Genomic DNA, 22,679 nt, shown 5'->3' on the forward strand with positions numbered 1-22,679 from the left:
CAACGGACCCAAACCAAAAGCCTCTAAATATTAAAAAAATTGTTTTGCTTAATCGCTAGTTCGGATATTCATGTAACCTAAATATTCGATAAGCTTGATCCTGCACAGGTTCAAAATTTTTCCGAATCGGAAAGATTCGTTGCAGAGAAATGAAATAACAAAAAATAAGAAAATTAAACGAAATTTCCAAGGTGCCTTCGTTCAAAAAATTTATAACTTTTTTGTATCATATTTACAAATCTGGCAACAGATGAAAACGATGCATTAGGAGTTTAGTAATAGTAATATGAAAATAATATAATAATTGCATGAATCCAAAAATAGATAAAACTATTACGACAGAACATAACTAACAACCCTCGTATTTTAAAAAAAATTAAAATTATTTCTAAAAATTAAAAACAATTTTTTTTAAAATAATAAAATCATTGTTCTAAACGAATGACGCTTGACCTTTGCCTGTTCTTTTGCGGCAGGCCTGCATCGCTATGCGCTGCTTCTTTTCCGGCAGCAGCCGCGAGTCGCGCGACTAACGCTGCCGCACGGTGGGCAATCCCAATAATCCCACGGAGCGGATCGGTTTTGATCTGTGCAGTTTTATCCAGCGGTATAATCTGGGTCAGGCGGTGGCCGGCAATTTTTACGTGGCACAACTCCACGCTTTTCTGGATGCTGGCCGGCGCGCCGAAATGATGACAAAAAACTGTTGTTTTTGCAAATAAATACTGAACAAGTGTTTCTGTGCGTTGAAAAAAAATAATAATTAGGAAACACGTACCGCAACTTCCGGTGCATAATTTCATAAACAGCGTCACAGCGATCAGTTAAAACCCTTTTACTATCTTGCAAATCGCGTCTGTAAACGGATGGTTTTATTTTCGCAAAATTCTGATTAATTTTGAATACCTTGTGTTGTGTATAATTTAAGCTGAAAAATGTCAACACACAGATTTTTCAAAGCAGTTAGCGCAACAACGGTAAAGCACTTGCCTGACAAAATGTAAGTACAAGAAAGCCCGCGATGTTTACAAGGTCTGACTTCCCTGTGTGTCGAAACCGCAGCCGCCTTTGGGGATTTACGTGATTTCTTTTAGTTTTGCAGTAAATTCGCGCTAAGTGTTCATACTCTGTTTTGTACAATCGAAATCACAGCTTCACAGATCTGATTTCAGGATGATTATTGCAGAAGCAAAAATGATTCTTAAAAAGTTAAATAGCGAGTTGGGAAGCCAACTTTAGCCAACAGTTCCACTTACATCATAAAACGTTATCTGCGCACTCTGCGCCCGACAGCGTTATTACACTTATTAGCGACTTGGATGCTGCTGGTGTAAATGCTGACCGCCAAGACGGCAGTTTGGTAAACGAAAATGTTCAGGTTCAAACAAGCTGCGTGAACGCTGTGAATCGCAGATTACACTCATAACACTGAACTATACTGTCTGCCTGGAAATGCCAGAACGCAAAAGTGGGTTTTGTGATTTTATCACTTGATCTTTGTTGATGGATTTGATTCTGATCCGTTTATCAGTTGACGTTTCCCGTTTTTCATTTTGTATTAGCTGACTTTTGGCTGTCTTTGTTTGGTGTGCAGTGTTTGGTAGCTCTTGTACAGCGATGAGACTGATTTCGCTATATTTAAAAACCCCGTTGCGATAATCGTCATAGTACGGGCGTTGAGCTGGTCGAGGGATTTCTGACTTTCACTCTGAATATGGATGCAGATCCGCCCATGGAATCGCTGGTGTCAGACGACGAGTCCCTTCCGTCTCCTGTTGCCCATCCCGATCCCCAGGAGGACCGTCTCCGCGAGGATGAAGCGATTGTCCAGAAGGAGCTGGATTGCACCGACGGGACCGCCGTCAGCGACACGAGGGCGGGTGACGATGCGACAACGCCGCAGCGCGACAGTCCCGCGTCCGCGTTGGGCGACGCCGTGGAACATGGGGATGACGGGGACCGGGATGACACGCGCAGTCCCGCACAGTCACTGCTGTCCGATCCCGCAGGTGGGTGCCCGTGTGACAGGCGATTTTTCCGAGGAATTTATGTATTTACTCGGAGAATTTGTATAACAAAAAAAAGCACCATATTTTTTATAAAATTAATTGGTTAATATGTTAATATTTTGCTAGAATTTATTTAAATAAGTGATTTCATTATTTTTAGTAATAGTATTAATTTTTCGGAATTTTCTGGTATTTACTATTTAGCAATAATTAATAGATGTTTATTACTAGGTAATTTACATTAGTAATTATTATTATCGAGTAAAAATGCAATAAATTCAGAAATTCTTGGACTAATTTTTTATGATTTTTTCTTCACATCGGAATAATAAATAATTTGCTGTTTGTGTGGTAGATTGTGACATGCCCGTGGAGGACATGGAAGCGGAGCGTGTGATGGCACAAGAGCCGGATTGTAGCGACGGCGGCGTGGACCGTGACGACATCACACCGATGGACAGTATTGCTCCGGAATCCCCCCGGGATGATGTGAGTTAGCCATTACATTACCGTAAACATTTCTTTACGCCAAAAATCAGAAAACTGTAAAGATATTTATAAATTTAAATTATTTAAATTTATAAATATCTTTACAGTTTTCTGATTTTTGGCGTAAAGAAATGTTTACGGTAATGTAATGGCTAACTCTCAATTATTGAAAAATCAAAAAACATTAAAACCACTTTTTAGCAGATTTTCATCCAGATTTTTTCGTTCCAAGATAATTTCCCGCTCACTGATCGATTTGATTAAAAAATCCAAAAAAATTGCGTTGTTCAAAATTAGTTACTGAATAAATTTTACTAATATCCGGTGATTAATCAGGCCGATTAATAAAGAAAAATAACAGAAAAATTCAGAACAATTTGCATTTTTTAGTTCGCTCTTGAATAAATTTGTCTAATATCCGGTGATTAATCAGGCCAATCCCGACTCCGCCGCGCCTTCCCCCATGGCGGAGGCCTCCGTCCTCGCAGAAAGCGCTTCCCCCTCGGACGCCGCCGCTGTCGAGCCGGCGGATCTTCGCTGCATCATCTCCAGCTGTCGCCAGTACAACCGCCCCCATCCCGACGTCTACCCCTTCCCGCCGGCCGCCACACGGGCCCCGCAGCGCCTCACCTGGATCCGCGCCATCAACGCCAGTCCCATCCGCAACCGCACCGTCACCAGCGCCTACCTGGACCACGACCCGTTGGCGGGCGTATGCCCGCAGCACTTCCGCCCCGAGGAGCAGCTGTGGGATGGGACGCTGCAGGCGGATGCGCTGCCGACGGTATTCGAGGGCCGCCCTGGTTACTGGGGTAAATGTTTTCCGTTACTTATTTCCATAGTATTCTTAACCATATATTGTCATATTGTTATGTTTTTATTGTTTTTACGGTGTTATTTTTCACAGGAAATTGTTATTATCCTTCTTCGGTGGTGTTTTTTTTCTGGGGTATCACTTACGCTGAAAATTAATAGATTTTTATCAAGGTTTTTTGTTATTTTATTTTGCGTAGAAAAATAATTTTTGTATATCCTTGGTGCATGATAATTTACTGTGGGCTGATTTTTCGATTTTCGAAAAAATGGTTTTCCTTATTACGTTATTCTTACTGGGGTATGACTTTATGTTTTTTATTAAATGATTTTCCTGGTATTTTTTTCCTGGTGTATTCCTGTCTGTTACGCTAGAAATTTTAAATTGGAAAATAATAATTAGCGCGATACAGTATATTTGCGGGGCTATTATTTCCATTTTTTGAAAACCGTTTTTGTGTGTTTTTGTTGGGGCGCTGTTTTGCGTTAGAACTATATTTTTTTACTGGGGTATTATTTGCGTTTGCAAATTATTTGTTAAAATTTTTCCATTGTTATTTGACTGGTTTCCCTTGAATTAGGCCACATGGAATAAAAAGTGGCACAGTTGGCATAAACTGCCAGTTTAAGCAGTCATAAATTACTGATTTAATAAAAAACCGCTAAACTAATAAAATAAAATAAAATATTAATAAAATAAAATAATAGATTTATTAAAAAAAGCGCTAAATTAAAAATTGTTGTTGAAGAAGCAGGCGTACAGAATAATCAGTGTGAATAAATTGGTCCCGTAGTGGATTGTGTGGGCACCCAGTGCGCCGTGGCCGGCTGCCCGCTGACAGAGCTGCATTTGACCAACGGCCTGCTGCCCCTCCGCCGCCCGGCGGCCCCGGCCCGGCTGCACTCGCCACCGCGCCGCTTCCAAGTCCAGCCCCCGGCCGGTTTCCTGCGCGGTCCCACCAGTGCCACCCTCATCGACAAGACACACGACGAATTCCGGTCAGTTCTGTACCGAAAAAATTATTTTTTAAACGTCTTCTTGTACGGCGATCATTGTCAATACTGTATGTATTTTATTTTCGGAATATTTTTCTTAAATATTTTTTTCGCAGAGGCGTGGGTGGTGATGTGGGCAGCCCTTGCGAAAAAGCGTTCGTTCTCCCCTTTCTGTTATTTGGTAAAAAACTGAATTTCTGTTAAAATTTTGATATTAATGGGATTTTCTTCTTATATTTCGGCTTTATTTTAGTATCCACTGTACTACGATCACAATGTAACAAGCGGTGAGCCTGCATTGCAACGTTGTTCGAGCATTTTACATTCAGGTCCTCATTTTATTTCTCAAAATGTATTTACCTAATTAATATTAGTTTTTTTTATTAATTCTGAATTACATTTGTTATCACTGTATTTCTTAACATTTGTTATCACTGTATTGCTGTCCTTAAAATTTATTTATTCGCGCAGCAGTTAACAGTATTAGATTTTATTGTTATTTCTCACATTTTCACGTTTTAGTTTTATGGCTGGTTTCATTATGGATTTGTAATTATGTTTGCTGTTTACTATATTAATTTATTAGTGATTTATTAATAATTTTTTTAATACGGTTGCTGCTAACTATAGTTATGTCTGTTGTTTATAATGGATACCTATCTGTATTTATTCCCGCAGAAAATGATAATATCATTTTTTTTATTGAATTTTAATTACGTATATTGTTAACTATAAATTACTTAATAATCCTAAGATACGCTTGAAATTCTTAATGTTTATTTCAAGCAAAAATTATCCAAATATGTCATAAATTTGCAGTTCGGAAGAGGGCAGGGTCACCAAGAAGAAAAAGAAACCTCCCCTGAAACTCATCCTCCGCAAATCCCCGCCGTCGCCGCCCCCCGTGGTGGTCCGCCGACCCAAAGCGCCCCCGTTAACCGACGAGGAGGAAGAGGAGTTCGCCGCGATGCTGCGGGAAGCCCAGGGGGAGCTCTTGATCCTCCACAAAGAACTGGACGACGCCGAGGACGCCCTGTTGACGGAGCAGGGCAAGGTGCAGCATCTGCAGGGCCGGGTGGCGGCCTGGATGCAGTTGCACTACAAACGCCAGGCCGAGGAGACGGAGCGGCTGCAGACGCTGGATAGGCTGGCGGAGTTCTATTTGCGCCAACTGCGCTCGGCCGAGTACGAGAAATCCCAGTTGCTGGAGCAGCTGGACAAACTGCGCCCCGAGTGGGTCAAGGCCAAAACCGCCGTGGAGGCGCAGAAGACCCGGCTGGCTGTGCTGCAGGTCAGTCGATGCTTGTGTGAATTTTGTTCGGTATTTTCTTTTGTTGAATCTATTTGGCGAATATTTTTTTGAATGTTTTTGAATGATTTTTTTTGGAAATATTAAGATTGTTTATTTTTTTTATTTTGGTCGGGTTTTTAGTTTAAGGTTTTTTTGTTGTTTTTGTGAATTTTTTGGTTGAATGTTTTTGTGCAATGTTTTTTGATTATTTTTGAATGATTTTTTTACAAATCTTAAGACTGTTTTTTTTATTTGTTTAGGTCGGATTTTTTGTTCATTTTTTTGCGCATTTTTTTCGTTGTATGGTTTTATGCAATGTTACTTAGTATTTTTGAATGATTTTTAGTTACAGTATATCTGGAGGTTGTTTATTTTTACTTATTTAGGTCGGGTTTTTATTTGAAGGTTTTTTTTTGTTGTTTTTGGATGAATTTTCTGTGAATTGTTTCGGTATTTTTTTAGTTGAAAGTTTTTCGGGGATAATATGTTTTTGGAAAATATTAAGGTTATTTATTTAGGTCCAGTTTTTTTATTGTATTTTTTGCTGCCAAGTTTTTTGTGAATTTTTTTCGTCGAATGTTTGGGTAATCAATATCTTTTTAGTGTTTTTGAATGGTATTTTTTGGAAATATTTAAGGTTACTTTCTGGTTGTTTTTCGATAAATTTTTGTGAATTTTTTTAGATGATTTCTTTGCATTATTTATTGCCGCTTTCTTGGTTGTTTGTTGATAAGTTGTTGTGAATGGTTTTTCGGGTTATTTTTTTGTCTGAATGTTTTCTGATGAATTTGTTCTGGATATTTTTGGTAATTTTTTTGTTTATAGCATTTCGACTAAATTTTTCTGGGTAATCTTGAATTTTTAAATTTTTTTACTTGGTTGCATTCTGTACAGTAAATTTACCTGATGATTTGAGAAAAAATAAACCTGTACTTGTAGTACTTTGTAAGTTAGTGCTTTTGCGTACTTGACTTTTTTGCTAACCATAAATTGAAATTTTATATTGTGTGACAAGCCACCATACTACGATTTCCTTGCGTGTAGACTCGTATCGTAAAACGAGCAAGATACGTTTTACACGATTACTTTATAATGGTAATGACTCAACATGTTACAAAATACTCGTAATTTATGTATTTAATATATTTGCAAAAATACTTTACAAATATACATCACAAATTATTAATTTTATAAATATATTTTGCAAATGTATTTACTTATATCCGTTGCTTTACAAAATGAAAAATCGAACAATAAAAAATAGAACAAAATATTATGTTAAATAAACATTATAAAATAAGTATAAAAAATCCTAAGAAATCAGTAAAACATAGATAAACATTTTTAATTATACACTGCCACTGTCTGTGTTTCCATAGACGAAGCAAGCCGCCCGTCTGGAGCAGGCCCTCCAAAATAAAACCAAAAAAGAGCGGGCGAACATGACCACCCTCGCCGGTGTCCGCCGCGAGCTGGCGGCCAGTATCCGCGCCAACCAGCGGCAGCGCCGCGCCTACACGCAGTCCCTAACGTCGCTGGGCGTCCCGTTGCCGGCGGAGATCAACGCGCTGGCCGAGGCCGGCACCGTCAACCGCCTGGCCTGTGCGACACCGCACAAGCTGTCGGTACCGCCGACACCGCTCCCGGTGGCGGTCCCCCTGGCGACACCATATCCGCCAGCGACGGCGCTGCTCAATCCAGTGCACAGCGGCCGCAAACGCCCCGGGGAGGCGGGTGCCGTCGTCAATCCGCCGGTGGCCAAGCGGAGGAGTTATACACGTCGCGGTAAAAAATCATCCGGAAACTAATTTTTAAAAAATTCTGCTGCGTGCAAAATTACGGGAAATGTGGAGAAAAACATTGTAAAAAATCCGGAATTTTATTGGGGAAGAAATCGCCCCGGAAATATTCCGGGAAACAGCGTGGGTCAATTGAGCACAGTTTGTGCGATAAAGAGCGAATCTGAATTCTTCCTGAAATGTATTATTGGTTAAAAAAATGGTTTTATTCTTAATACAGTTGTTGTATATTATTTGAATAAATAATGGATATTTTGTATTTGTTTCTTTGCGATCTCGTGTAGTTGGTCGTTTCATGCGGTCTGCTTGCTCCTGCAGTGGGAAAGTGTTTTTATTATGTGTTTTTATTAATCAAATTATTAATGATGTGTTTTTTTTACGAGCGCGTTGCGGTGCGAATTTCTAGGAAAGCCGCATTATTAAAACAGAAAAATAAACACAAAGACTCGTGGGACTATGTTGTTTGTATGTTCTATATTTGAAGTTCAGTGGAAAATTTATTAAATTTACATATTTGTAATTTTTGGAAAAAAACAAATCCTATTGATATTATTTTTTTACATATGTATATTATTTTCTTATATTATTATGTATGATTAAATTAAGTGAAGTACTTCGCACTGGGATTGGGCATGGGAACCTTGCGTGACCTGTGCACAATGCCACAATACTACGATTCTCAACATTTTCCTCAGCTGGGTCGTTGTTTTGCGTCGGTCCCGCTGATCGGCAGCATTTTTAAAATGCTCTAGGCGTGATTGAAAATGTTAAAAAAAATGAAATCATTTAATTATTTTTTTATTGCAAGATAATGATAATTTTTATTTAGGAGAGAATTCAGCATTTTGGCGAAAACTCTTTACTGAAAATTTCCAGTCTACCAAAAGCATTAGCGATAGCAGCAGTATGACTGGACACATTAACTGATAGTATTCCATATTTCTTATATTTACAGAATTCGAAATTTGTGGATTTATTTGATTATTTCCTTGTCCTGTAAATTCCGAAATCGGGAAAAACTGGTCGAAAACAATTCTTTATTTTAATCTAAACGTGAGTTGGAATTCATGAAAATCCCCAGTCAACCAGTATTACAAAAAAAAACCTACTCAACCTAAACATTAAGTAAGGCCTAAACATTAAGTAAGTACGAGTATTTAAACTGGACGTATTATTCCTTGGTGCGTCGAAATTAGTCACCAATAAACATTTGTTTTTGAGAATTAGTTGGTCGATTAATCCAAAACAATTATTTATACCAATCCCTGCGCTGGATAATTCGGCTGGGCATTATTATTATCATAAGATACTGTCCATTAAAAATGGTATATTCCGGCGAACTGCCAAAAGGGATTTTGTCCGGAAAAGTTTATAAATTAAGAAATTAATAATCTACTGAGGAATTAATGATTTGTACTTGCACAAATATTATACAAGTTATTTTTAAAATAACATATGCCTTGAATAACATAAACCTTGAATGGTTTTAATCGACCAACATTATCGGAACAAAACACACAATACAACTGGGCTTTCGCAGAATATGCAAATTAATCACCGATTTACACAATTTCTTGGAATTAATTTGTCAATTAATCCAAAAAAATCATCTATAAAATCCCTGCGGTTGATAATTCGGCTGGGCGTAATTATCCGCATACTGTCCATTAAAAATGGTATATTCCGGCGGACTACCCAGCGGGATATACGGCGACGGCGGCGCATACCCGGCATCGTACGCCGGCTGCTCCTCCTCATACACCGGCTCCTCCTTCACTTCCGGTTCGGGTTGGGGGCGGGGTTCGGGCGCCGGCGGTATATATACATAATTGACCGCCGGCTGCTGGTACTGTGGATAGGCCGGCGGCGGAAGCGGCTGCGGATATACGATGTTATCGTAGAACGTGCACAACGGTCCGTAGAAGTAGAAGGAGTAGTTGAAGTTGTTGTTGGTGTTGAGGTTGTTGGTGTTGGTGACGCTGGCCATGTTGTTCTCCACGTCGTTGACCACGGAGTTGTTGGTGGCGAAGGAGATGTTGTTGTTGCCGAAGTTGTTGCACCAGTTGTTGTATGTGCCGTACGAGATGCCCGGGCCGCCGTAACCGTACTGGGGGTCGAGGGGCGGATTAGTAGGATCGAGAGGAATATCACCGGGATGATGGAGTATTCCAGGATTTTTAGGGATTTTTCTCCCGTTGAGGAATACATTTTTATGACAAATAGGGAGAAATATTCCGTAGAATTTTCAGCGCGGAAACAGCGATGGCTAACTCGATTCGGCAAAGCCGGCAGTCGTAATGTAAGGTAAAATAAAATGATTGTATAATAAACCAAAATGGAAATTAAATAATAACATGAACACACAAAATATGAAATGCAGTCAAATAAAATTAATAACAGATAATAATATGAAGGCAAAATGAAAATAAAATGAAATCGACATCAAATAATAATATGGACACGAAATAAAAACGCAATCGCATAAAATAGAGATTCAATAATACTCGTATTTATGGCGACAAAATAGAAATGCTGTCAGATAAATCGGAAATTAAATGAAATTTACGAATAAATGGCAAATAAAATCAAGGTAAATTATTCGTCATATAGCGGATGAATTTAAACGCCGGCTAAAATTAAAATGCGTTTCGATCGGCTTTGCGTTGCCGACTAGAAAATAAATTGCCGAACAGTATGTGTGACTGTTATAGCGCGTATACTTATATACGGCTGTGTTATTGTGTGGGTAGCGGATTCAGAAAAACCAGCAAATATTAAACCGTCACCCGGTGATCGTCACGCAGCATTTATTACGCATATTTTTAATACTGATCGCCAGCGTGTTATAATTATAGCAGCCGCAATGGTTTCCAAAGTGCGTTGGTAATTGGTATCCTCGTATAAAAATACACAGGAACGAGCTCGGTATTAAATTTTGCATTGCGGATCAATGGACTTCGGGAAACATGGAATGGTGTCGGGAGCGCAGACCGTGATCATGGCCCGACGGGATTTTATAGGCGCGCTTCCAGATATCGAAGAGACACACCGTGGAATGGAACCTACACGTACCGCTAATATTTATTAAAATACTAGTAAAATGAATTCAGATAAATATTAAAAATGATTTAGTTGTCGAATACTCGTGCAAAAAAAATACTCATATGTACAATAAAATGCCAGTTGACCTTTCGAACGCCTGTTACAGAATATTAAAGTGCACAAAATTTTTACAATAATAATTATTTTAATTTTTTAACATTTTATATGATTTGCCAGCTTGTGTGGATTAAAGCATATACATAGTTGTTTTTATTGGATTAAATATTGTTATGGCCGGTTGCTCTAGCGTGGTGGTCATGTGACTGACCTGTAGAATATCGTCAGGGGAACTGTAGCGTGAAGCAGCACCGCCCACCTAGACAAGCACAAATGCCGCTTAGATAACGCAAACGACGTTATATCGATATAAGGAAATTAACAGGTGAGCTTTATATTTTCCACATACTGGTGGGCACCGTAGAATTCGCGTGGCCCCGGCGCTGCATCGGCTCGCAACGTCAGCAGAACCTGCCAAGTGGCAACCATTATCTGTATATCCAGCTGAATTTATAACGGCTGATATAATAATAATATCACGTGAACTGCACGTTGCAGTATCGCATAGTCAACGCAGGCAATACTTGCACCAGTAAGTTACATAACAGAATTTCTATTAAGCTGTACGTTCACGTTATAAAGGCCACTGCATAGGTTATATATGTACTGCTATATAAGCCTATATTACGTTGACAGCAATTTGCTACCAGCTAAACCACGTCATTAGAAACATCGACTTTGTTGATAATTACCGTCGTATATAGGAACTGCTTCCTTGGCAAAGGAATAATAAAATAAATATTATTATTCAAAAAAAATAAAAAGGTTTCAGCTAGAAAGTGGTACGTGTTAGCAAATCAAATTTAAGCAAGTATAGCGGAGAAAAATGGAGTCATAATAGCCCTTACACTACGAAACCGCCCGTTTAAGTTACTTACATTCAGCGTCCATTGCGCGAAATTGGTGGCCAGCAGGAACATGACCATCTCGCGCGCCGGCTTCTCGGTGTTAACGGAGCCGGTGACCTTATTGTTGGGCGTGACGGCGCGCACGCACACCCGCTTACTGGCGTCGAAGAGGAACACCGTCTGCGCCGTCGACTGCAGGATCTCCAGGGCCGCGCCGCAGATATCTAGGATGGACTCGGGGTACGGCTCGGCGTACGTACCCAACAGCCACACCACCGAGTAACCGTACACGCCGATCTGCATGCGCAAGATAATAAATGGTCATATTACCGTATATATCGATGACCAGTGGAAATTATTTCAGCAAAATATGTCTCAGTTTGTAATAATATTAATGGATATCGTGCAACACAGCTTATACTTCTTGCAAAAAAGTTATTGATAATTTAACGATTAAGTTAAACGGTAAAGTAAAAAAGATGGGCATATTAACGAAATTAACCAGTACGACTACCGGTATATTGCACTCTGTACGAGTACCGTGCACAATATCGTCAATAGTATGTCATCGGCAATAATATACGGTGTTGGCAACGGAGACCATGAATTTCAAGAATTTGTATGCCATTACACTACGATTACCATGCATTTCGCCAAAACGTCTGCACTCTGTAACTGATGGTGAATCTGACAAATACAGAATAGTATAATCTGACGAAAACCGCAGCCAGCGTTGACATAATTCACCTGGTTTGTGTAATCTATAAAAATTTAAAAAAAAGGGTAACACGATTATAATTCATTATTCAGGCTAGATTACAGAATTACTTAACTAGATGTGTATATATATATACGTATGTGCGATACCTATCTATGGCATATGAAACTGCTAATAACAAAAACATAAGTGATGCATTTACGGTTTTTAAATTAGCTTTATTGTATTGTTAACGTAAATTAATGTGAAAAAGAACGGAAAGTGAGGTTAATGTATTGTGCACATTACTGAATCAAAACAAATTATTTAAGCCGTTAGTTAAAATTAACGTTTCAGACCAAGTCCAAAGGCCGTTGCACTACAATAACCTCGCAATTTGAGAAAACGCCTGCCGCGGGAAACTGACAATTGTGTAAGTAGTCGAAACAGAACAAAAAAAGGCAAGCGTTTGATGGGATTAAGCGCAGCCAGCGTGAACACTCACAGTTCTTTTAAAATACAGAAAAATGTAAATAATCATGTAATTCTCTCCATGATTTCAAAGTTGGAAACACCAAGCTGATTATAAGGCTAAATCTTGAAACTTATAATAAAATAAAATCGTATCTATATAAAAATAAATACAAATAAACAAAGTAAATACTCGTATCTATATAAAATAAATATATAAAACCAAGTTTGTTCGTGCCTGTATAAAATCTCGTATCTATCGTAAATTTCGTATTGATCACGTACGAAATTTACATAGATTTCTCGTACGTATCTCGTATCGTATTATTTTTATTTATAAACAAAATTGATAAAATTAAATTTTTTATAATTAGTTCGGTCAATATTCTTTTGATATGATTATGATTATTAATTAATTATTATCGGTGTTTAGTGTTTACCATGGTGATGAGCAGCAGTCCATCGTCCAGCGCCATATTGGCCGTGTGTATATGCACGGTCTGCAGTTTCGTGGCGAACTGGATGCCGCAGTAGATGGACGCGCCCAGTCCCAGCACGTTCAGCGTGACGTCCATGATGTCGCCGATCCAGCTGGCCAGTCCCTCCGTGTCGCTGTTCTCTTCCTCCTTATGGACGTACATAAAGACGATCAGCCCGACAATGGTCAGCACCATCACCAGGATGCCGGCAAATAGTCCGTTAGCCGCGTGCGAACAGTCCACCGTGAAGACCTTGGTGTTCTTCGTGATCAGCGGCCGGTTCTGGCCCGGGTTCTCGCGCTGCCCTATGACCTTTCGGGGAACGACAACCGCGTCATTCAACGATTAGGAGGTTTATTTTTCTTGCAGTTATGCGCTGTTTTGCTGTAGACCGCCGCGCCATAAAAAAAAACATTCACGTGGATTGTGCCAACAGCACACCTTGTCGGAAACTTGTAGTCTAATGGCATTAATGCAGAAATAAGATGAGCTCTTTAATATTCTTGTTTAACAAACAGCACGAGTATTTAAAAATTAATTTTTTTATTATTTGCAATAATAAAAACTGCAACTCCACCCTATGGTGACGCCAGACTTAGCGGAAAAATTTGTAGTGTAACGGCAATGTGCCATTCTTAGCTGACGGAATTTCTATAGTCTTTGCTATTCGTATTTAATCAATTGCTAGTTTAAAAAGTATCTTTCCGCCTTTTTTGATTATATACATAAGTATACAAAATAAATTACTGCAAAATATAAAAGGAGATTAAAATATCAAAACAATGAATAAATATAATATATTTAAATATTATGTAATAAACAAATTTATCTATATTACATAGATTGGTGAAACACTTTATTTATGCATATATGGTCATAAGATTGCATTTCTAAATATTATTTAATATTTATCATAAATAATAAAATCTAACAAAGTGTTATTAATAAATAAGCGTACATAAAATACTTATACAGAAATGGTGCGATCTTGCTTGTATTATACCCATTCCGCTTATAGAAAAACAAATAAAAACACATCAAAGTTCACTCAATCAGCACAAAACAGCCTCGGGAGGTCTACGAACAGAGAACAACTGATCTAAATTCGCTCCCGGTGGAGCCGTTAAAAATTAAAATGGTTGCATTAAACCGGTTTATATGACGCACCTTCCACATGACGAACATGATGCCGGCACAGATGAGGGCGTACTCGATGATGCAGGGAAAGAGGAACATCACCGACTGGCTCATCATCTCCTGCACGGCCGACTTCTCGTTGACACACAGCGGATTGTAGCCCAGGGCGCCGGCGCGATACGTGTGCACCGGCGGCGACGTGACGATCTCCAGGCCTAGCTCGATGCTCTTGTTCTCCGCCTTCTCGATGTCGTCAAACTCCAGCATCGTCTCGTCAATCAGTGTCCGCATCCAGATGCACAGGTCCGTGGCGATCAGGTGCGCCAGCCCGAACCGGCTCACCGCGCGGAATTTCGTGATTTTAAACTGTTAAAAAATTAGTCTTTCGTTAAAGGTCACAACGCGTTGATTTTCCACCGACAGTCAGAGTTATGCTGCAAAAATTATTGGAAAATTATTTTTGATTCTTTAACTTGCATAGGTCAAACAACGAGCTTCCGTCGTAAAGGTCACAAAAACATCTTTTAACAACTGAACAAGAGTGATGTTGGAAAAACCGTTGCAGAACAATGATAAAGAAATTTAACGCTTCAACAATGGCGAACATTATAAAGGTCCCAAATTGGGAACAGTTTTTTAGTAGCAAACAAATGATGTCGATAAAACTGCTTCAGAACATTTAGTTATAATTATGTACAAAATATGTGCCTTTTAGCATAATTAAAGAGGGTTTTAAAAGTTTTAAAAGTTTAAAAAATATGTGCCTTTTAGCATAATTAAAGAGGGTTTTAAAAGTTTAAAAAGTTTTGAATGTTTTGAAAGTTTTAAAAGTTTTAAAAGTTTTAAAAGTTTTAAAAGTTTTAAAAGTTTTAAAAGTTTTAAAAGTTTTAAAAGTTTTAAAAGTTTTAAAAGTTTTAAAAGTTTTAAAAGTTTTAAAAGTTTTAAAAGTTTTAAAAGTTTTAAAAGTTTTAAGACTTGGCCCACTTTGTACCTACAGTGAAATAATACATATGTACATTAAATTTACTGTAAAATAAAATATTAATATAGACTACTAATATTAGATAAGGACTAAAAATAATTCGTAACTGGTGGTGTAACTGTGCACGGTGACCTTTACCTGGGAATTTTTAAAGATAAAATATAATTGTAGCAGGATGAAGATGATGGAGATACAGGGATTAAGTCCCATGACGATGCCGAAGCAGGAGCGATTCTCGATGAACACGCCCAGCTGCATGCACGAATAAATAACGGCGCCCACGGCGAACATGGTGGCGCCGAGTTTCAGGTAGAAACTGCCGGTGTACACGTCATTCGTGGCCATAATCCGGCTGACACTGCTGGGCGAGCGCCGGTCACGACGCCGCGGTCGGCGTTGTCGGAACATCCACAGGAAGGCGAAGCTGATCCACAGGATACTGATGGCCATCAGGAAGAAGTCGTACCACTGCGAATGACAACGTAAAGACACGCTACAACGGCCAATGCAGATTTAGATTAGATTTTTTTAACCTTTTCATTTAATAAGTTTATCGAACCATCTAGTAAAGATTGTTATAAGTCGTTAAATTAAAAGGATTGGCTATACTAAATGAATAAATTAAATGGGTTCGGAGAGTTAACTAATTTGAATTAAACGAAAGAACTGTTTAGTTAGGTAATTAATTAGTTAATTTCAACCAATTAATTAACTAATTAAGTAATTAACTAATCACTGTTTTTTGCAAACTTTACCTAATTAATTTAAAGTTTAAATTATTTATTTTATTTTGAATTATATTAACTGAATTAAGTAATAAAATATATAAATACCGTAAGTCATAACTAAGCAATCTAGGAAATAAATAAAATTAAATTTTAATTTATCGGATTATAGTTGTGACTTGTGAGCATCATCGAGTATGTTGGGCTGTCCTGTATAATTAAAAATTTATAATTATGGGCAATACTGACCCGCGCATAATTAGGATCCATTTTGGTGGTCAGCGTGGAGGACACCGCCAACAGGAAGCCGGTCATCGTGACCAGGATACCGTAGAGGGCGCTGATGTGCGTCGACAGCTCCTCTTCTCTAACAGCGCAAAAGGTCACCTGTTATTCTTGCTGATTAGTTGCACGTCGCGCTCCAGCGACTTAGTTTTTTTGCAATTACATAACATTATTTCCACAGAAAAGCGTACCTCAATAAATTCGTACATGATAGCTTTGTTGAATATATCGTTCGATAACTATGCTAACAATTGTATTACATATTTTAATTACAGTAACTGCATGATGACTACAACAGTGATTCGAATATACGAGTATGCACAAATTTGCGGCATACACAAATTTCTTCTCAGAACGGTAAAACGCGCTCATGCATTGTGAGAATTTTGTAGTCTAAGGGCGCGTACAAATGGTTTGTGATCCGTAAATATCTGAATTTGTAACTCGCACCGCTTAGTATACGAGATCGCAGCGCAACGTTTCCAATCTTTTGATATTAATTTCTATTTCTAAATTTATTTTTCTTTGGGCAGCTGATAACTTATTGTTAGCTGGTAACACAATCTAGTACAATTGTGCATATGCACATATCTGTACGTATCGTATATCATTGTGACATTATTATGTACTCGTATTTATTATTTCTAAATTCAGTTTTTACTTCATAATACAGCCATGAGCCATTCATTTTCGTATTTACCAACTAATCTGTAAATATTGAAGTATAGCAACGTAATATATTGGTATAAAATTAGTCAACCACGTGACAAAAAAAACTGAATATTATATACGACACATTGTACTTGTAGGATCTAAGAATTAATACAATAAAATTAATATCTCCTGTGATGTAATTATGTTTGTGCTGCTCAGCACTTACTGGCCATGCAGACTGGAATGCATAATATCGTGGATGGAGTCATGGCGCTGCGGCGACAGTTGGTCCATCAGCGACATAGCACGCGGGAAGCGGTGTTCGAAATCGGCTTTCTTGCCATCCTCACTGGTGACCGACACCGTTAGCGGCGTCTGCCTGAAAGGTCACCACCAATAACATTACTGCATATTCCAAGCAGAACTATCTCCGTAAAAAACTGTACAAAATTAACAAACAGATCATATATACTATATTCGTAAACCAATATATAAAAATTATAAAAAACTAAAATTAAAATAAAATAATATAAAAGAAAAAAACATAAATATAAACATATCTGAAATATAAAAAATATAAAGTATAAAAGATAGAAAAATAACAATTAGAAAGGTAGATAAAAGTAAGAATAACATAAATAAAGAATGCAATAATTATAATAAAAAATAGGTTATGCCGTAATATGAAATATGTAGGTTCAGGCGCATTAGATACATTCGGTTGGCGCTGTCGGGATGCAGGAGACTGAAGAGCGGCTCCGGTTTAACACCACTGAAACTGACGTAATGATCGTCCGGTTTATCCCCCGACCGCTCATCGGCTGGATTCTGTCCGCTGAAAACCGACGCCGATTTCAGAGCGTCCATCACGCGCTGTCCGAAACGCTGGACGGCTTTCTGCTCGTCTATATGCGTAGCGTTGTCCATAATAATTTTGATTGCTATTCGTTTTTGAAAAAATCGGGCCTTAAAATCACACAGAAAAATTTTCTTTTACAAAGCAAAATAAAATAACGGACGAAGTTTACTGAAACCATTTAAGAAATTTAAAAACAAAATAAAATTACATAATAAATTCTGAAATTGCCAAATAAAGCCATTTGCACTAAAAAATGCATGCACTCTCACAGAATAACAAATATTGCGAGTAGTTAATTCTTACATTAATTTAAAGATAAAAGGAAATATGCGAAATAGTAAATAAATAAAGTACACTCAAAAAATAATAAAATGCTCAAAAATTAAATGGAGAATTACAGCTATAACAGCCTGTAATTGGCCACCGGCAAAAAACACTGTATTAAAATTGGCTTCCGTTGGACGAAAATGTCTGACATAAAATTCAACAAACGGCGTCTTGTGTGCTCCTGTTTTGCCGGTCTTAATTACCGTGCAGTTTTTGCCGGTACAAAAAGCCATTAAGCGTTTTGCAGACTCCAGCGTAAATAAATCCCCCAACGCGGCCATTGTAGCCGGCACACGGTTAAAAGGACTTCTCATGAAAGCCGGCATTGTGCGGCTGCGCCTTACACCGAGCTGGTTACTGTATGCTGCTGAATAAACAATAAATACTGTAGCTAAACGCAGTCGCATTGTTTATAACTTTATGCAGTGGGTAACAAAAAAACCCGGCTTCGGGTAGATTATTTGCGTTTGTTGCTGGTTACGTGCGCAGAATCACGATCAACACGTGTGGAAAGAACTGATGGAAACCGGCTGGAATATATTTCATCAGCAGAATTTTTATAAGATTAAATGAGCAAATATCAGGAGCGATAATTTGTCTTGTCATTTACATTTATTTCTTTACACTGGTGACGAAATTCTGCCGAGCATGAAAACATATTACGTTTATTTATTCAAAATTATTATTTCATTTTTAGATGTTTTGGCTAGTTTTAATTTTGGTCAATTTGATTTATTTTAAGCAGAAAAAATTAAAAATAATTACAGTATACTCTTAATTTAATTGTGATTTTGAAAGACGTATTTTTTTACTTAACGCGTTTTGTTACTCTTTTTACTTATTTTTTTACTTAATTTATTAGCCCTTAAAGGAGCTATTGTACTTTACTATTTTCTGACATTATAATATAGATTGTAATTCTTTATTATTTAATTCATTCGTTTCGCTGTGGTGTATTCATGATATGTGTATGTTAATCAAACGATGTAATATCTAAATTTTTGGTACAGTTGCGAAAATGTTCCCGCTGAAAGTCGCGTCAAAGACATTTGGCCGGCAAGCGCATATACAAATGTTTAACACAATTATGATAAAACAAGTTACGCTTCCCCTCCGCATCCGTCCCGTGAATTATAAAAAAATTCCGCCCGGCACAGCGTTCACTGCGCACCTCTTTATACGAAAAGGAATATTCAGCCACATTCAGCAAATTTAATTGTAGCATTTCCGGCAGCTGACCGGCAATAAATACATCATCGATCCAGTGTACCGGTAGCCGGGTGGCGGCCTGCAGTAAATCGGGGATACGGTCCGCCGGGAAGATGTACAGGTAGCCCATCATGTAGGGCGGATAGGTGTCGGCCGGGTACTCGGATTTCGTGAGGAACCTGTAAAATAATTAGACTTCCAACAATTTATCTAAAGCATACTTACGAAAAAAAAGCTGAATAATGAGAACCTAAATAACTGTAAAAATTACATAGACCGGAAAAAATTCTAAAAAAAATTGGGAGAATAAATAATTTTTCAACTTGGGCAAAAACCCTGGCAAATAATGTAACTGGCCACGTATAGACGTAAATAATTTTGATGCATAATGCATTTCATTATCCAGGGAATATCGTCTATAGCGGTATAAATGGCATTTACCGGTTTGGCTTATTTGCTAGCTTGTTCATCGAATGCACACACGGTTTAATGTTTCCACCATTACCGACCCAATTATTTCCTATAAATGTTTGATTTCGTAGAGTAAGGGCTATTTGTTCGAGTCTTCGGAAACTTGTGAAGGCTCTTAATTTGTGACAGTTTAGTTCACTCAAATGCAGAATATCGATTAAACATAAAATTCTTCTACTTTTCGCATTAGTTTTTAAATATTACAAAATAATTTATTGGTAGGATGGAGAGTAAACAATTTTTAAAAAAAAACATTTAACCAATATTCAAATAAAAATTCAAAAATATTAATCAAAGGCTATCAAGCATTTTACTCGTATTTATTTATTGGTTTCCTTCGTGTTCAGCAACGATGATTACACACTACGGCTACAAGTTCCAAAAACAACCAAAATCATTCCCTTCCACAAATTTATTTCTGCCCGGCAAAGTGCCTAAAACTGCGGCAGCGTTTCCCTTCATTATCGCTAGACTGATGCGTTGTTTTAAGAAAGCGGTAGATCGGCTTTCTCCTGTCTTTCCCCGCTTGATAATTTGCAATTATCAAGCATTATTCACTTGTGAGCATTACAAAACTGGCAGACATTCATTCATATAGCGTTATAAACAACTGGCATATCGTTATTTTGCAGACACATTTGCAAACATGAGCCCTCACACTACGAAAATCATACCACATGCACAATCGTCGGCAATAAGTGCGTGAAAATCTTGCTGTATCGATCGACAAACAGACAATAATTGATGAAGTAATAGTTAATTAAATATTACATGTACTATATATTATAGTGTATGCAATATATACTTGATAATTAATTAACTCTTTAAAGGAATATGCATATATTTTTAAATACATATAATTAACTGAATTAAATTGATCCTGAGTAAGGACCAAGAAGTTAAATTTAATTAATAGCTCGAGCGTGCGCCTATAAAATGATACCAAGAAAATTACCATTTGAGACCATCTTCCGGGCGGTTGACCTTTCGCATCTTCTCATTGGCCACAATCCAGCCGGTGACCGACCGCCCCGCTTCCGGCAGTCGCAAATAGCCGAATATCCCAAAGACATTAATCCACGTGTCCTCATCGGCTTTTCCCATGAACCGCGCCCCGCTGCAATGTTCAACGCCCCAGCGGAAGAAGCGCAGGATCAGCTGCGTCTGATTATAATACGAATCGGGAATATCGTCAATTTGCAGGAGATCTCCGTATAGCGCGTTCTCCGCCAATAATTCCTCTTGAAGCAGTGTGTCGTTGATGCCGCCGAATCCGAAGATAACCCGCACCCCACACAGTCGCCCGTGGGCGGCCCATGTCTCGCGGATAGCGGCGCGGTCGGCCGCGTGGGCGGGGCGTGAGGGACGAAGAGAAGGAGCGAGGGTGGGGCGGTGGGGTCGCATTGTGCCGGTCGAATTTTTCCGCCGGGATTTTCATGAAGAAATGCATCGGTCTTATGAGAGGAAATTATTTCCGAATTATCTGTTTCTAGCAACAAATTCAGTGTTTTAAGTAATAAATGTCGTAATACTTTTTTACATATAACTTAAACATACTTAGCAGTTTTACGATATTTTTAACAATTTACGATATTTATTTTCATAATAATTGATTCTCTAATTCTCTAAAAGGTTTTCTATTTTTAATGCAAATCTTTTTTTAAGATTTTGAAATTAAATAAAAATAAAAATTATAGCAAAACTTGATCACAACGTGTAAGTTTTCAAAACCAAATTCAGCATATTTATTACGTTCTATTTCAGTCTAGTACTTATTAATTAACTCGCTAAGACTGTCAAATTCCAATTTTGCACTTTTAAACGTTTAATCTTAGGTTTTTATAACAATTTTGAATTTCTGAAAATAACCGTTTTGAAACTTATAAATTTCGTTACGGTTTTCGCCGGTTTTAGTGAAGAAAAAAGCGGAAATAAATTTTTCTCTACCACTTTAAAAAAAATCATAAAAGCTAGGAACGTACCATCGCTAGAGTTGTGAAGCGGTTTTGTTTCCAAACATTCAGCGCCACAATACAGCTGAGCAGAATCAACGAGAATCCCACAATCTGTAGCGCATTAACACGCATGATCGCTGATTTACGGCCATGCGGTCGCACTTATACGAGTACATTCGATATTCCGGCATTTCTTTGCTACTTTTGTCTGCCTTCGGATCAGCATCGCATACTCTGTACATCGTTTCTTCACGGCACACTTCAGGCGAAAAGGTGCGTTTCTTCGTTGCAAATGTCTTCACCACAATTTAGGTCAGATTATCGGCGACTATTAATTTCACAGCTACAAAAATTACATAGCTTCTTTTCCGATACAACGGAAACCGCGGTTCAAGTTACCCACGCCTGCTGCATGTCTGCCGTGTAGTACGCAGCTGCATCAACTCTGAAGATCAACATATTAAAGATATAAGTAATTATTAACGATAAGTACTTAATAATAAAACATTACACCAAATTTATCAAAAACTTTATAAACATCATTATTTAAATTGTACTGATTTTGTTGGTTTATTAAAAATTAATGTTTTTATATCATATTATAATTTATTTATTTAAATTTATGATATTGTAATACTTGATATTACATTAAAATTACCAAATTGCAACAGTTATATCAGACTTTATTGTTTTTTTTATAAATTTATTCAAATCGAAAACATTGAAGTTCAGTGCTAGAATTTCCGGTGGAGGCGCCAGAAAACTATGTTTGCGGAATAGCGTAATTGATCGATCACATACTGGTCAAAATCGATGTGAGAAAATACTACAAGTTTCGGCGATTTCGTAGTGTAGTGGATATCTTTCCATATGTCGGCAAAAAAAATTGAAAAATTTAGAGTCAGTGCAAAGTCGTGCTGCGATTTACAAAAATTAATGCTGCTTCCGGAATTTTTTCTCTTCTGCTGACGTTTTTATACTCTTACTTATTTTTTTTATTTATTTTGTTTTATTTATTTTGACG

General features: G+C 37.8%; 3 protein-coding genes across 3 annotated transcripts; 1 reads left to right on the top strand and 2 right to left on the bottom strand.

Annotated features, from left to right (window-relative positions):
• Positions 1–1,467: 1,467 nt before the first annotated feature.
• Positions 1,468–7,812, top strand: LOC129588772 (uncharacterized). Its single transcript, XM_055483142.1, has 6 exons — positions 1,468–2,009; positions 2,365–2,498; positions 2,932–3,310; positions 4,106–4,310; positions 5,127–5,598; positions 6,978–7,812. Exons 1-6 carry the CDS (start codon positions 1,715–1,717, stop codon positions 7,404–7,406), a joined length of 1,914 nt encoding a protein of 637 aa, XP_055339117.1. The 5' UTR covers positions 1,468–1,714; the 3' UTR covers positions 7,407–7,812.
• Positions 7,813–8,869: 1,057 nt separating this feature from the next.
• LOC129588708 (proton channel OtopLc-like) lies at positions 8,870–18,144 on the bottom strand. The gene is made up of 10 exons (XM_055483054.1): positions 17,550–18,144; positions 17,061–17,213; positions 16,145–16,262; positions 15,309–15,638; positions 14,219–14,554; positions 13,013–13,363; positions 11,435–11,701; positions 10,906–10,967; positions 10,768–10,815; positions 8,870–10,459 (listed from the first exon to the last, which is right to left on the bottom strand). The coding sequence occupies exons 1-10, from the start codon at positions 17,759–17,761 to the stop codon at positions 10,345–10,347; spliced, it is 1,992 nt and encodes a 663-aa protein (XP_055339029.1). The 5' UTR covers positions 17,762–18,144; the 3' UTR covers positions 8,870–10,344.
• An 861-nt stretch (positions 18,145–19,005) lies between these two features.
• On the bottom strand, positions 19,006–21,802 carry LOC129588709 (beta-1,3-galactosyltransferase 5-like). Its single transcript, XM_055483055.1, has 3 exons — positions 21,683–21,802; positions 20,656–21,183; positions 19,006–19,408 (listed from the first exon to the last, which is right to left on the bottom strand). Exons 2-3 carry the CDS (start codon positions 21,102–21,104, stop codon positions 19,060–19,062), a joined length of 798 nt encoding a protein of 265 aa, XP_055339030.1. The 5' UTR covers positions 21,105–21,183; positions 21,683–21,802; the 3' UTR covers positions 19,006–19,059.
• Positions 21,803–22,679: the final 877 nt, after the last annotated feature.

This window comes from Paramacrobiotus metropolitanus, unplaced genomic scaffold, assembly GCF_019649055.1.
Source record: "Paramacrobiotus metropolitanus isolate TYO unplaced genomic scaffold, Prichtersi_v1.0 Parri_scaffold0000031, whole genome shotgun sequence".
Taxonomy (NCBI): domain Eukaryota; kingdom Metazoa; phylum Tardigrada; class Eutardigrada; order Parachela; family Macrobiotidae; genus Paramacrobiotus; species Paramacrobiotus metropolitanus.

Excerpts from the sequence above, each read along its gene's own strand:
- LOC129588708 (XM_055483054.1), bottom strand. The coding sequence starts at position 17,761 with ATGGACAACGCTACGCATATAGACGAGCAGAAAGCCGTCCAGCGTTTC. Across the intron at positions 10,816-10,905 it reads GAATTCTACGGTGCCCACCA|GTGGGCGGTGCTGCTTCACG; the intron begins GTATGTGGAAAA and ends GTGCTTGTCTAG. Across the intron at positions 10,460-10,767 it reads CCCCTGACGATATTCTACAG|GTTCCATTCCACGGTGTGTC; the intron begins GTCAGTCACATG and ends CGGTACGTGTAG.
- LOC129588709 (XM_055483055.1), bottom strand. The coding sequence starts at position 21,104 with ATGCGACCCCACCGCCCCACCCTCGCTCCTTCTCTTCGTCCCTCACGC. Across the intron at positions 19,409-20,655 it reads CCGGAAGATGGTCTCAAATG|GTTCCTCACGAAATCCGAGT; the intron begins GTAATTTTCTTG and ends ATTATTTTACAG.
- LOC129588772 (XM_055483142.1), top strand. The coding sequence starts at position 1,715 with ATGGATGCAGATCCGCCCATGGAATCGCTGGTGTCAGACGACGAGTCC. Across the intron at positions 2,499-2,931 it reads CGGAATCCCCCCGGGATGAT|GCCAATCCCGACTCCGCCGC; the intron begins GTGAGTTAGCCA and ends GTGATTAATCAG. Across the intron at positions 4,311-5,126 it reads AAGACACACGACGAATTCCG|TTCGGAAGAGGGCAGGGTCA; the intron begins GTCAGTTCTGTA and ends ATAAATTTGCAG.